The sequence below is a fragment of the Triplophysa dalaica genome, chromosome 19, assembly GCF_015846415.1.
Source record: "Triplophysa dalaica isolate WHDGS20190420 chromosome 19, ASM1584641v1, whole genome shotgun sequence".
Lineage (NCBI taxonomy): Eukaryota > Metazoa > Chordata > Actinopteri > Cypriniformes > Nemacheilidae > Triplophysa > Triplophysa dalaica.
This window is the reverse complement of record NC_079560.1, coordinates 13,067,219-13,080,956: the sequence shown is the minus strand read 5'-3', so window position 1 is coordinate 13,080,956 and position 13,738 is coordinate 13,067,219. Positions and strand designations below refer to the sequence as shown.

The 13,738-nt window shown below is 37.5% G+C and overlaps 1 protein-coding gene across 3 annotated transcripts; it reads left to right on the top strand.

The window, feature by feature from the left end:
- The first annotated feature begins 1,198 nt into the window (after positions 1 to 1,198).
- Positions 1,199 to 13,011, top strand: slc47a1 (solute carrier family 47 member 1). 3 transcript variants are annotated; one of them, XM_056731909.1, is made up of 17 exons: positions 1,199 to 1,595; positions 2,262 to 2,363; positions 3,344 to 3,412; positions 4,481 to 4,629; positions 5,653 to 5,695; positions 6,661 to 6,705; positions 6,779 to 6,876; positions 7,057 to 7,154; positions 7,599 to 7,712; positions 8,670 to 8,737; positions 9,588 to 9,696; positions 9,793 to 9,868; positions 9,972 to 10,041; positions 10,339 to 10,471; positions 10,591 to 10,685; positions 10,783 to 10,956; positions 12,322 to 13,011. In XM_056731909.1, the coding sequence occupies exons 1-17, from the start codon at positions 1,422 to 1,424 to the stop codon at positions 12,649 to 12,651; spliced, it is 1,947 nt and encodes a 648-aa protein (XP_056587887.1). In that variant the 5' UTR covers positions 1,199 to 1,421; the 3' UTR covers positions 12,652 to 13,011. The 3 variants fall into 3 exon arrangements, with proteins under 3 accessions (XP_056587887.1, XP_056587888.1, XP_056587889.1); XM_056731910.1 differs by having other exon boundaries at positions 1,549 to 1,595; positions 2,262 to 3,008; XM_056731911.1 differs by lacking the exon at positions 1,199 to 1,595 and adding an exon at positions 2,723 to 3,008.
- Positions 13,012 to 13,738: the final 727 nt, after the last annotated feature.

Genomic DNA, 13,738 nt, shown 5'->3' with positions numbered 1-13,738 from the left:
TATTCCACACTGCAGACTCTCATGGGTCATATTTCCCATGTAAGGGACCCCTTTTCAAATCCATTTTTGTTACGAGTATGTATCTCCTTCAACAGTAAAATGACTTATTTCCAAAAACAGACAGTGGATTATGACTATTAGTAAAAGCATTGCAAATGCTGATGGGTGTGAGTGGGAAAGAGTGACCTTTTTAAACATTCTCAATGAACAATAGTGATTTGTTTTGTCTATTCATGTCATATACACTTGTGTCATATATGTGAGACAGACAATATAAAGATTACAGGACAATTTACTATTTTATTGCATGTCAGTCCTTAGGTGTCATTTTTTTACTATTGCCCTCTCATTTACTCTTGATCATTTCTTATTACATTTCTGATAAGAACTGCATACCATGTCTGTGAAGACTAAAGGTTACTCCTGTTTGGAACAAGCAAATAATGTAAAATGTAATGTACACATAACTCAAAAATAAGATTGTCTGACAAATTTGTGCATGAGTTTGAATATTTGAAAAGATTGTATTTTGTTCTTTTTTAAACGCCTTTATTGATTTCTTTCAGTTTATTGAATGATGAGAGATAGTTGTGCAAGACCTTTGGAGCTGGCTGAAGTTAAACATTACATTCAACCAAGGGGAACGTTAATGACCAAAGGTTACGTGCAATGTGCCAACCTTGACTTCCGGGCATTCTAGATGCTCTGCAAGCTTTTGGAAGTTGATATCCCATTAAACTACAATATGTACCAACAGATTGATCCGGTTGGATTTAGATCGATTTAACAAACGATATTTTCTCGGTATTAAAATCTGAAACACTCACTGCAAATCTGTTAAAATAGAAACTAGCATAGCCTGATTTTGATTTCCAAAGTGGTTAAGTAATATTATCCTGGTGGGATTCTAGCATAATCCCACCCAAGAATCGTACAGTTAGTCAAGGCTTATACGTGCGACCCTGTGAATTTGAGAGCGTTGAGTGCCTCTTATTAACTTGTGCTGTTCATTAATAAGCTGTGCCTCAAAAAGCAAGAAATCTGGCACGAGCCCTTCAAATGAGCTACAATCTGTTATTTACATAGACATTCCTGATAAGATTACCGCTGTGTTTAAGAAGTACGAAAGGCTAACCCGCCCCTTTCAACCCCCCCCCCCCACACCAGTGCTGTTGTGCTCCATACAGGGAATTATAAAGAGCTTGTTTGTGACCTGCCTCTCTCGGGCTCACTCTGTGACTAAAGACAGCAGGTTACTTCATCATTGGCCCAGTCTGATTTGATTTGATTGCTTTTGCCTCCATGGACTGATAACAACATTTGGGAAATCACAGCGCTCTTTAAATTGCTCCCCTCGTTTTCTCGTCTATTTCTCTCTCCTTCTCATCCTCTTCTCTTATTTTTATTCACTCAACGCTTGAATGGCCAATGCTGAGCGGATGCTTGAGGCTTGTGGCCCCCCGACGGGCAATGAACAAGTCACCGAGGCAACAGCGGCTAGTTCCAAACTGTTCGGCTGCAGCTGTGTGCATCGCTGGCTTCCCCTGGCCTACAGAGAGGAGCTCTACCATGTCCTGCACCTAACTGGGCCTCTGGTGAGTTCTCTGACTATTTCAACAATCACTTTTGTGTCCTCAAAGCACACTGTATAAGGATAGGAATTGCCACAAGAGACAGATACCCATTATTTGTATTGAAGTTATGTGACGTTTGTTTCTCATTCTGTGTTTAGGTGTTAAAGTGAGTAGTAAATCTTATGACTGATATGATGAATTGATGAACTTATCACTGTGCATGATGTTTATCTGACTGACTCGGATTTATATAACCATAACTAAGAAATGATTTTAATAATCCTTCTTTTTTGAGATTTCACACTGTTTGGGGTTATTTGCATGCAATATAACCAATGAGATAAACTTAAATTAAGATGTCATGACATCACACTGTGGAACGAAACTGTGAAACTGAAGTACTGGAAAATACACTTTCTTCATGTCTATTTATTAATCAATTTAAGCAAACAATGAAGTTCTCATGCACATTCAAATCCTTTATATTCATTGCATTGCAAACGTGCGCCCAAATGAGCAAAATATCCACAGCGATATGAATGCTAAAATGCATTTGCAATGACTTGACCCACGGGCCTACAGTGCTAGTTACTGCATGTCCAGTGCTGACAGCTGTGACTCCATTAATCTGGGAGGTATTCTTCAATTCAGATGTGTGGTTGACATCTCTGTGTTCTTGTTCTACAGCTCGTCTCCAGGATCCTAAATTTCCTTCTTCCATTTGTCATCACAATATACTGCGGTCATCTTGGAAATGCTGAACTTGCTGGATATGCCTTGGCCTCTGCGGTAAAACCTTCATCAGATCAAAGTGCTCCCTGTGTTCTCTTTATATAGCGTTATAGTTCATATATACAGGGATAGTTCAGGTGATACATTTCTGTCATCATTTATTCACCTTTATGGCATTCGAAATGAATATGAATCTTTATTCTGTGGTACACAAAAGAGGATATTTTGAGAAATGTTTCAGGGGTTTTGTATCCATACAATGGAAGTCAATGTCGACCAATGTTGCTTGGTCACCAACATTCTTCAAAATATCTTGTATTGTGTTCTGGAGAAGAAAGAAATGATGTTTTATTAACAAGGTTCGGGAGGAGCTGCGCAGATAATTAACTCGGATTGCTTTCAATAAACAATCACAGCAATCATCCTACCAGCCTATAAGTAGTCAAGCCTACTCACCTCCATTCCCTCGGACGTTTCGCAACATCCCTCCTCCACCCCTACTCTACACCACTAGTCCGTTTCTTACCTCAGAACCGGGGGGTAGGATCCGGGTCCTGGCACACACATCTTATTTTGAGGAGGATTACCGAGCTCGGAGCCCTTAGCCCCGGGACAACACGCCAAACACGCATACTATCCGGCCCAGTTCATTAGCTGCAAAGCGAACTCGTGAAAGTCATACAGTTTTGGAATGATATGTTGGTGAGTAAATGATGAAATCATTTTCTTTATGGGTGAACCATCCCTAAAACGTACATTAAAGCCAATCAGTGTACATACGCTGCATTGCTGAAAGACATTACAGTCTTAAATTCTTGACTGATTTGTTCATTTCTGAAAATAAGAATGCTGTCATGTTATATCTGTTGTTTGGACACCAAGTCGATATCCTTTTCTAAGAAGAAAAGTTGATGAAAATCCAATTCCTGTATCTCTAAGAAGGAACCGGTTAAATATAGTGAACTACAGTAATGTAACGCTTACAGTAGTTGTCAAGAAGGATTTTTGTATAACTAAAGCAGAATTTATTTCCTCAGACTATTAATGTGACCACAACAGCCACAGGATGTGGACTTGCTCTCGCCTGTGACACGCTTGTCTCTCAGGTATTAGTTTAAATGGTTGAATAGTCATGTCTGTTGGCTTACCTGCCAATTTATGGAATCATTAAAATACATATCCCATTGTTGTGTTTAATGTTTGTATAGTAGAGTAAATTCCCTAAAAGCTGAATCGACCACTTTGGATGAGAAAAACAACGATGGTCTAACACTGGTCCAGAAAAACTTCCTGTTTCAGTTCTTTAACACTTTGTACAAACGTTTGAACAAAATACAACCAACAAAACTGTTACGAGCAACGCGGGACGAGAGCCGTGAGGGAACGACGCGAGGCCGGTGACGCGTGTGATAATAAGTGTAGGCTGCGCGTTGCACCGGTCTCGCATCTCTCACGGACGAGGTCCGAAGCATATAAAGGACGAGCGACAGGAGTGTACGACGAGAGTGGACCAGGCATGGATTTTATGTTATGTTTTATCATGTTTGTGTGGCCGCCTTCTTCTTCTTACGATTGTTACTTCGTTTTGTGGTTTGTTTGTTTTATTAAAAAGCTGTTGAACGTTCGCCGGTTCCCGCCACCTTCATCGATACCTGGAAAATTGATACAAAAACATTAATTTATAAGATGTATTAAAAGATTTAAAATAATGATCATAATAAATAAATAAATACTAAACCCGGCGTGCTTCTGGACCAGTGTTTACATTTTGCAAAGTGATCTATATACATTACATTTGACTGCGGTTTCCCCAAATGTTTTGAAAATGTTTACAAATATTAAAAACAGCCCTTAAAATAAAATCAGATGGTAATACCTTAACTATTCAATGCCAAGATACTACATTATTAATATAACAATATATTATTTACATGTCCTCCAGGATGAAAGAAATCCATGATGCATGTTCAAGAATTAACAATAGTCATGGTACCATCTTCAATGCTTTAGTATTGCCATTACTGTATTTATTGAAAACCTATTATTATTAAACAAAGCGTGAGAGATGAAGTGTAAAACAAGACTCTTTTATTTTTGGACACAGAACAAGGTACAATACTACTTTATTGCGCGAGTTAAACTGTATTTGCTAATGGTCTTTTTTACATGTCCAGACATTTGGCAGTAAGAATCTAAAGCGAGTGGGGGAAATTCTTCAGAGGAGTATACTCATCTTATTGCTCTTCTGTCTGCCATGCTGGGCTATGCTCATCAATGCTGAGTCAATACTTCTCGCTCTGAAGCAGGAAAGAGAGGTGGCAAGGTCAGACTAATCCAAAATATAAGCAATACTATTCTGTCTAACATGTGGATATTTAGGCTCTCTGGACAGTTTTTCACTCTATGGGAGACTAAAGGGACCTTAGAATAGTTTCCTAAAGTTTGCCCAATGTTGCATCATTATTTATTTACATTGGGAATGTTTGACTGCTAGTGAAAACTTTCCAAATGCTAATTTAGTGCATAGTCAGCTGTGTCTGTAAAGCCTTTAACCAACACCAATCCATGGCAATTGGTGAATTTCACCAGTTCATGTAAATTTGTGTCATCTCATTCCTATTTTAGTATCTTTTGCTTTAATTAAATTTGGGGGAGGGGCTTCAGGATTGCTCTTTGTGCTATATGTTATAAGTTTTTGAATGATTGACATCATACAAATTCATACAAATTAGCTGCCTTGTAAAATGGTTATGAATGGTTGTGAAACAGCATAGACAAGAAAAACACCCATCTTGGAGGAACACTTCAAACTTTGAGAAAAGTAAAGTAAAGGGGGAAATGAAGATGATACTGAAACATTTCTGAGATATATGAGGTCATGAAAATAATTGAAATCAAATAAGCGTTCTTCTGGCTAGTTTGAAATTGAAGAATAAAATATATACGCTGGGTCTTCATTTTCTGCTTCACTAGTTCATTTAATTCCATGTGAAAATTCCATGCAAAGATGTTCTCTTGGCATTTTATCAGACAGTTTATTGAAGTCTCACTCTGAGATGCATTTAAACCATTTGTTCTGGGCACATTTTGGGTGCTTCTTCTTCATTATTTGATTCTTTTTTTTATATTTTTGTTATCAATAGAACTTAAAATTTTATTATCATTCATTATTTGTTTTGGCACATAACTAATTCCAAGATTAAAGGTCTTTTTAAGACCATAAATACTTTAAAATATATACAGAAATGTATTGAAGTTGCATTTAAAAAGTGATGGCTTGTGGTAACAAAACCATTTAGGCATCACACTGTTCTGAGATTGTTATTCACGAAGTTCAATTTTTCAGGATTGCACATCTGTATGTTATGGCTTACCTCCCTGCTGTTCCTGTAAGTATAACAACATGTTTTTCCAAAACATTCAGTGCTTGTGCTTTCATCTCTATCTTTGACTTGTTTTAAAGAGTAGAAGTTCAAAGGTTCCCTGCTGTTTTCTTCAAATTGTGCTTCTCACTTTTCACGACACGTTTTTTAATTATTTAGTCTATTTAACATGTCTTATAAACAATTGCCTTATTTTTTACATGAATTTATACTATTTACTTCCACTAAAAATGTTTCACAATAAAACTGCATGTGTTGTACTAAATCAATTTCTTGGTTTTATAGATTTGATTTATATATTGGTGTATTTTGTACTTAAATATACAGAATTAAAAGTTTAGTGTCATCTGAGTGAAACGTTTCTCTTGAACTTTCAGATCATTTAATTTGAATGTGTAGGCCTAAGACAAAGATATAATTGTTCAAACATATCGGTTTCTTTCAGTAGAAAACAAAGATTTTAGTCATAAAAATGTTTTAGAAATGGTGGACTAAATTATGAAGAACTGGCAGCCAATGAATGCCCACAATAGATTAGAAGTCCTTACAGTCGAAAAAGTAAGGGTAAGACCTCAAAATCCACAAATCCAAAAATTTTGATTTTTTTTTGAATTTTGAAACAAAATTCCCATAAACTATTAAAAAACTTGAAAAACTATAATTTTATGGCAGCTGGGGCGCCATAAACCATAGTATAACAATTTTCCCCTGTAAAATCACACGTTTCTACTGTTTTTCTGGTAAATTTGCTTTTCTGTAATAAATCAATTTTTGACAGTATTTTTGTAAATCAGTAAAAACACAGTAAAACCATAACATTTAAACTGTAATATATGGAAAAAATATGGACTACAACATTAAGTGAATAAGTGAGTGACCATAAACTTTTGAACAACAATGTATTTTTTCCCTCGATATTACATTTTAATGAAAAACTCTTACAGTGTTGTCTCTCCATCAAATCTCCATAGGCCATGTTTCTGCACCATTTGCAGGTGTCTTATCTGCAGAACCAGGTACAACCATTACAAGATATACACTAGCAGAGATGATATGAAACTGAACAAAGAATGTAATGTCTTGTTTCAGGGCATCATCCTGCCCCAGATGTACACAGCAGTTGTTGCCAATATTTTAAATGTAGCGACAAACTACGTCCTTCTTCATGTACTAAACCTGGGAGTGATGTATGTATGCTTGTTTATCTTACATCAAAACCACATTCAGCTGCATTGCCTGTATTACAAGCCATTCCGTCATTCCAATCATCTTCCAGTGCCTCTGTGCATTTTGTCAATACATGCACTGGCCATAAGAGCTGAGAATTAAGGGTCCTTATGATAAACGGGTGTGTTTGGTGTCCGCAGGGGCTCTGCTGCAGCCAACAGTATCTCACAGATTTCCATCTGCCTCCTGCTGTTTGCCTACATACGCTGGAAAAAGCTGCATGTCAAGACATGGGATGGTAAAGAATATATAGAGAGATGCACACACAGACACTCATGTTTGCTTTTTACATATAATGGGAAATATTTTCATGCAGATGCACTTGAACCATTACATTGTAACTCTACTGTTCTATTGTTTTTATACCGACTTACTGGTATTTTCATCCCCCATGAGCACCCCTAAACCTAACCATCACAGAAACCATTTACGTATTCAAAAACGCATCATTGCTATGTTAAATAATTTTTGGGAACACAAATGGTACGTTGGTAACCACAGGAGAAGAAATTTTGCTAAGAAGGATAGCCTGTAGATGTGGATTGCATCTTTTGCTATCTGTTCGGATTGTTTCATCAATCAATAATGACAAGAGAATTGGGAAGTGGAAAGAGCTGTACACTCATGGGATTGCAGTGATTCCAGTGAATGCTTATGCGTTTGTCTTTGTCGCCCCCTACAGGCTGGTCTACTGTATCACTGCAGGAGTGGGGCTCTTACATGAAGTTGGCTATACCCAGCACCCTCATGCTGTGCTTTGAATGGTGGGTTTATGAGATTGGAGGCTTCCTTGCAGGTGTGTACATTTGCGTTGGCTTATGGCGTGTTTATATTGAAATTTGGTCAATGCTTGCCTTTATTTTGTTTTATAAAACAGTCAGTTCTGGTGCTTTTTTCTGATTGGTTGAGCCGAATCCTAAGGGGCTGTGTCCACCGATGCGGTTTTCCTGGCTGACAGCGCCCGCTGAAGGCCCTGCGTTCTGCCCCAAGTTGAGCATCTTTCAACTTCGGTGGCCTGGTCGAACGCCTGGTGTTGAGCGCGGAAAAAAAACACCAGCTGTTGGTGTTTTCTAAAAAAACACTGTTTTCATATGAAACAATTGAAAAAACACGCAAAACACCTGCAGAAACGCCTCGGTGGACACAGCCCCTAAACTGTTATAAAATGTACTGTAACCCATTGCTTCTTACGGCTTGCATATGAGTTTTGTTGTTGATCTTTAACCTAAAGTGCGTCTGCAATCATATAAGCCTTAAAATTCCAGACAGATTTGTTAATAATTATTTTTCTTGTGCACCACTGAAGATCTCAGGGGTCAATGGTCGCTTTATAGCTTTGTAATTGTTTTGTAGTTTTACAGTACGGTCGTTTTATAGCAAACTCATCTCTTCGGGTTCCTTGGTTTTTGTTGCGCAATTCCAATGTCCTCTTTTCACCTCTTTCATGCATTAAATATCCTTCATGTCTTCCAATATTCTGGAATTTAACTTTGTATACACAGTACTTACAGTAACACAAGACTCTGATTTAAATTGAATGCTTTGCTTTTCTTCTATACATAAATGTATCCGTCATTGATGTTGTATTATATCAGAGTCATTCCTATTATCCTTGTTCATGTTCATTTGTTTGTTCTGCATTTATAAAATGTATTAAATAAAAACTAGAACCTTTTAAATAAACATTTTTATTTTATGACTTCTTTTCACGCATAATTAAATGACAGCCCCTCCCTTCTCTGCTGATTGGCAGGAATGCTGGGAGAGGTGGACCTTGCTGCTCAACATGTGCTGCTGGAGTTAGGGGCCATTACTTACATGGTAAGACTGTGTTACAACATCACACTTTCTTGACTTATTTAAAAAAGCTATTGACTGTTTCAATCGGCTTATCTTTGATTGCCGTTGTCGGCAGGACTCGTCAGACATTTATAAAGATGACAAGCTACATTTTCTTTTTTTAAGTGTCTAAAAACGAAAGAAAATTTAAGTACTGAAGTTTATTTAAAGGCATTTTTATGCACCCAGAGGAAATTGTAATCGTTCAGAGGCTGATCTTTCATAACTGAGCTTGGTTTGCTTCAGTGTTGAGATCTTTTTAAGAGACATTTGTGAGATCTCTGGGTGTTTTTCTCAGAAGAGATATCCGAGATGTTAAATAATTAAAAGTTTCCAGTTGTCCTCCATTTACTCTCATTGAAGTCTAGGAGAAACTATTGACACTGTAAAGGTCCAGTGTCTGAAATGTAGTGGCATCTATAGTGGTGAGGTTGCGAATTGCAACCAACGGCTCACTCCACCCCTTCCTTTTGAAGCACTACAGTGGCTAACACAGAACTGAGATGTGGTCATGATTTCGCTTCTTTGTTGAAGGAGATAACGCATTTACGAAACACACTCTGTACATCAGTTTGTTTGTTTATGGCTAATGTAGAAACAACATGATGAATTCCATGTAAGGGGACCCATGGTGTATAGAAATAGCTCATCCAAAGATAATAACAACACTTCATTATATAAGGTCTTTGTACACCTCTGAAGACATAGACATTTATATTATATTGCCTTTTTGGTCAACAGATCGAAAAAATTACACAAAGCAATTTTAAAGAGTTTGCTTCCTTGTTTTTTATACAAATGATTGTGTGTTTTAATAAATGTATATTTTTAGTTTCCGTTAGGTGTGCACGCAGCTGCCTGTGTTCGTGTGGGAAATGCACTGGGGGCGGGAGACACTAACAGGGCCCTGCTCACCAGTAAAATGACTCTTGTGATCTCAGGTCAGTAAAATACAGACTTTCTAAAGTCTTTAGAATACCTTTATGATCATCGCTGTTTAGAAAGGATATATCATTTTAACCTTTAATGTATTGCAGGAATTTTGGCTGTTTTTCAGGGAATCATTCTGGGTTCAGCAAAGTCTGTGGTGGGCTACATTTTCACCTCTGATGAGTATGTTCATTTCCGTCATGATACATAAATATGCTGCATTATAATAAAATAAGGATTTGACAGTGTTATTAGTGACCTAATCATTATTTTCTCTATCTAACAGGAGCATTGTAAAGATTGTCTCAGACAATCTCACTCTCTATGTTTTTCTGCAGTTTTTTGATGCTCTTGTGGTAAGTTGGTAAAGACTGTTGTTCAGTTATTCAGTCATCAGCTGTTGAGTCTTTATGACCAAGCCAATGAGGTTTTTAATTGTACACTATAGTATATCTGGGATTGAACCCATGACCTTGGCGTTGCTGGCGTCATGCTCTAACAACTGAGCCACAGCAAAGCTTCCCAGTCTATATGTGTTCTAAGATACAACTACAGTAGTCTTTATCAGTAAAAGGCAGTAACTCTGCATTTCTTTCTTATGATGACATACAACCTGATTACAAAATCTCACATATCTCTGTGTTGTGTTTTAGTGTGTGTCTTCAGGCATTCTTCTGGGTGCAGGGAAGCAGAAAATAGCTGCAGTGTCCAACTTGATCTGTTACTACTGCATTGGGTTACCAGTGGGAATAGCGCTGATGTTTCTTGCTGAGCTCAGGATACTTGGTAGCTTTCTTACATCTGTTTTGAAAAAAAATCGAATAGCTGATTCTTTACTCAACCTCCTCTAAATCTGTTCTCTGAAACTTTTAAGTGTAACACTATTTTCATTTGCGCCCATTCAGGACTGTGGCTTGGCCTGTTGATTTGTGTCATTATTCAGACATGTTTCTTCACTACTCTTATCTTCAAGCTCGATTGGAAGAAAGTGACAGAGCAGGTAGAATGTCATGACTAATGCCTGCCCTGTCATCTTACAAACAGCAAGCATGTATGTAAAACGTTTGCTATAAAATGTTGACTAATGACTACTTTAGGCGCAGAAACGTGCAGGCAAAAATGCAAAGGTGATGTGTGTGCGGCAGAAGCCGTCAATCGGGCAAGTTGTGGTTGATACGCTGGTCTCTGAAGGGCAGAATGATGAACAAGCACCTGACGCTGGAGCTTCTGCATGTATACCAGAACCCTGGGATGACATCACTGGGAACAAAGTAATTAGAGCTAATTACATTTATTATGTATGGACAGACAGAGAAAGACAGATAGACGGACAGAGATAGAGATGGGTAGTTGACAGACCAATATGCTAATAACTAAAAACGTCAGGTTCCAAAGCAATTTTACTGACAGGTACGCCCACCTTACTTGCGTGTACATTTGGGCTTAGTCAACTCATACCATGAACTGACATGGATTTGTGGGGTTGTGGTTACACAAGGCATTTCAGGCAGGTCTGGGTGAGCATTTGGTTTTAGATAGAATTAATCTTTTGTCCCGATACTTTAATTTTTGCAATTTTACGTTTCTTATACATGCATGGGCAACTTATAACACACCAAAGACACAGAAAAACACGTATTCTTGCCATATGACCCCTTTAACAGTTTGTTTTCTAGATTTTGCAGATACACAGACAGCCATATACACATACCGTATATATGAAAGACAGACAGACAGATGCACAAATAGATAGACATAAAGACATATACACAGAAAGATGAAATACCGATAGATAGATAGACAGACAGACAGACACAGATAGACAGATATATAGAAACATACATAAAATACACATACGCATACTGTATAGATGAAACACAGACAGACAGAAACACAAATAGACATACACACATATACAGAGACAGGCAGACAGATACACAGATGGATGAAACACAGATAGACGGACAGAGATATACACTGACAGACAGACAGACATATACACAGACAGACAGACAGACAGACAGATACACAGATGTATGAAACACAGACAGACAGACAGACAGATACACAGATGTATGAAACACAGACAGACAGACAGATACACAGATAGATGAAACACAGATAGACATACAGACAGAAACACAGATAGACAGACAGACAGACAGGCAGACAGATACACAGATGTATGAAACACAGACAGACAGGCAGACAGACAGATACACAGATAGATGAAACACAGATAGACATACAGACAGAAACACAGATAGACAGACAGACAGACAGGCAGACAGATACACAGATAGATGAAACACAAACAGACATATAGAGAGTCAGACAGACAGATACACAGATAGATGAAACACAGATAGACATACAGACAGAAACACAGATAGACAGATGTATGAAACACAAACAGACATATAGACAGTCAGACAGACAGATACACAGATAGATGAAACACAGATAGACAGACAGACAGGCAGACAGACAGACAGATACACAGATAGACAGACAAACAAACAGACAGACAGACAAATACATTGACGGACAGCTAGATAGACTGGTAGAGATACAGAAAGATTGATGGAAAACTACTTTAATTTGACGATTACTGTTTCTATATTTCGCATCATTAGGCACAGCTATCAAGTAACAGCACTGAAGCAGTGGGCTATTTGAAAGTGAGCACTCAAGATCAGGATAAAGCTGAAAGTGGACTAACGCTGGCGACTGAAACTGGAGAAGCTAAACAAAAATTTCTGCTCTCTATGAACCAGCTTGTGTTGAGAAGAGGACTGACTTTGTTGACTGCTGTCTTGATTCTGATAGCTGGAATAGTTATCCATATAACCTGTCCTCTTCCAGAGCCTGTCAGTCCACCTCACAGCAACCTTACAATCAACTGGAGCAACTTCTCCACCCCAGACACCTTTATCAACACTACAGCGAGTTCAATCTACATGTAACTCTGCTCATTTTGCAAAGACACATTTCCCACATCAACACACTTCCCTCATCAACATCTTAAGGAACCAGAACGGTTCTTATCCATTCAATGCAAAAATCATGTGAATGCTTATGAGCCTTTACTGAAGTTCTACAAGGATTTTCATCAGTGTTATTGAAGAGAAAATCTCCCCATCATTAGTCACGGATATAACTCGGGTTTACAGACTATAGCAGTACTTTATGTAGAGCATTACTCTGAATGTAGATTCACTGACACACTCCAAACCATCTTAATAGGCCAAATATTGAAATATATTATCCATTGTTCATGTTTTTTTATTTCCTAGTCAGGTTAAACATTTTAAGTATTTCTTATACATCTGGTCTTGTGTTTATATTTTGCACATTATCTTTTAGGTTGTAGTTGTCTTTGTAAATATATGTATCGTATCAATGTAAAGCAAAAAGAAGAAACAGTTCAATAGCAGTTTAATACTTCTACATATTTAGTTTTGCAAAATTATGAATGACATCCATTCTTATTTGCTCTTTTCTTATAATACATGTTCAAACACACTTTTTCACTGTCAAACATGCCGGATAGATTTTTTAAATTCATTCAGTAAAAACATTCTACTACGTACATCAAGTCACAATTATACACTGTACTTTGACAGATCAATTATTCACTCTGTGAATCATGCACTGTTGTAGAACATGTCCATTTAACAGGACTTATGATTTATATGGTACATTTTTACTAAAAATAATGTAGTGAAGAGAAATTGCTGCTTCATCTTTTTCCACAACTGGTGTTACAACGAAAACTTTTACAAGAGCATACATAATAATTGTACTTATTTAAAGCAAGCAAGAACCGTATGCACTGGGTGATGTAATAGCTAACATTTGAAACAATCTAAATGAATATTTATAAAACATTGAAAACAATCGCTAACATTAGTCTTAATGAGAGGTACAAAGTTACTGTAACACAGTGTGCTAACCAAACGCGATGTCACATTGCATTTGGTTAGTAACGTGGTGTGACTCTCGGTAGGTGCAAAGTGTGACCAAAAATGGAATTTGATTAAGAAAATGAAA

Coding starts and splice junctions, on each gene's coding strand:
- slc47a1 (XM_056731909.1), top strand. CDS start 1,422: ATGGCCAATGCTGAGCGGATGCTTGAGGCTTGTGGCCCCCCGACGGGC. Junction 9,869..9,971: donor TACATTTTCACCTCTGATGA/GTATGTTCATTT, acceptor TCTATCTAACAG/GAGCATTGTAAAGATTGTCT. Junction 10,686..10,782: donor GGAAGAAAGTGACAGAGCAG/GTAGAATGTCAT, acceptor TGACTACTTTAG/GCGCAGAAACGTGCAGGCAA.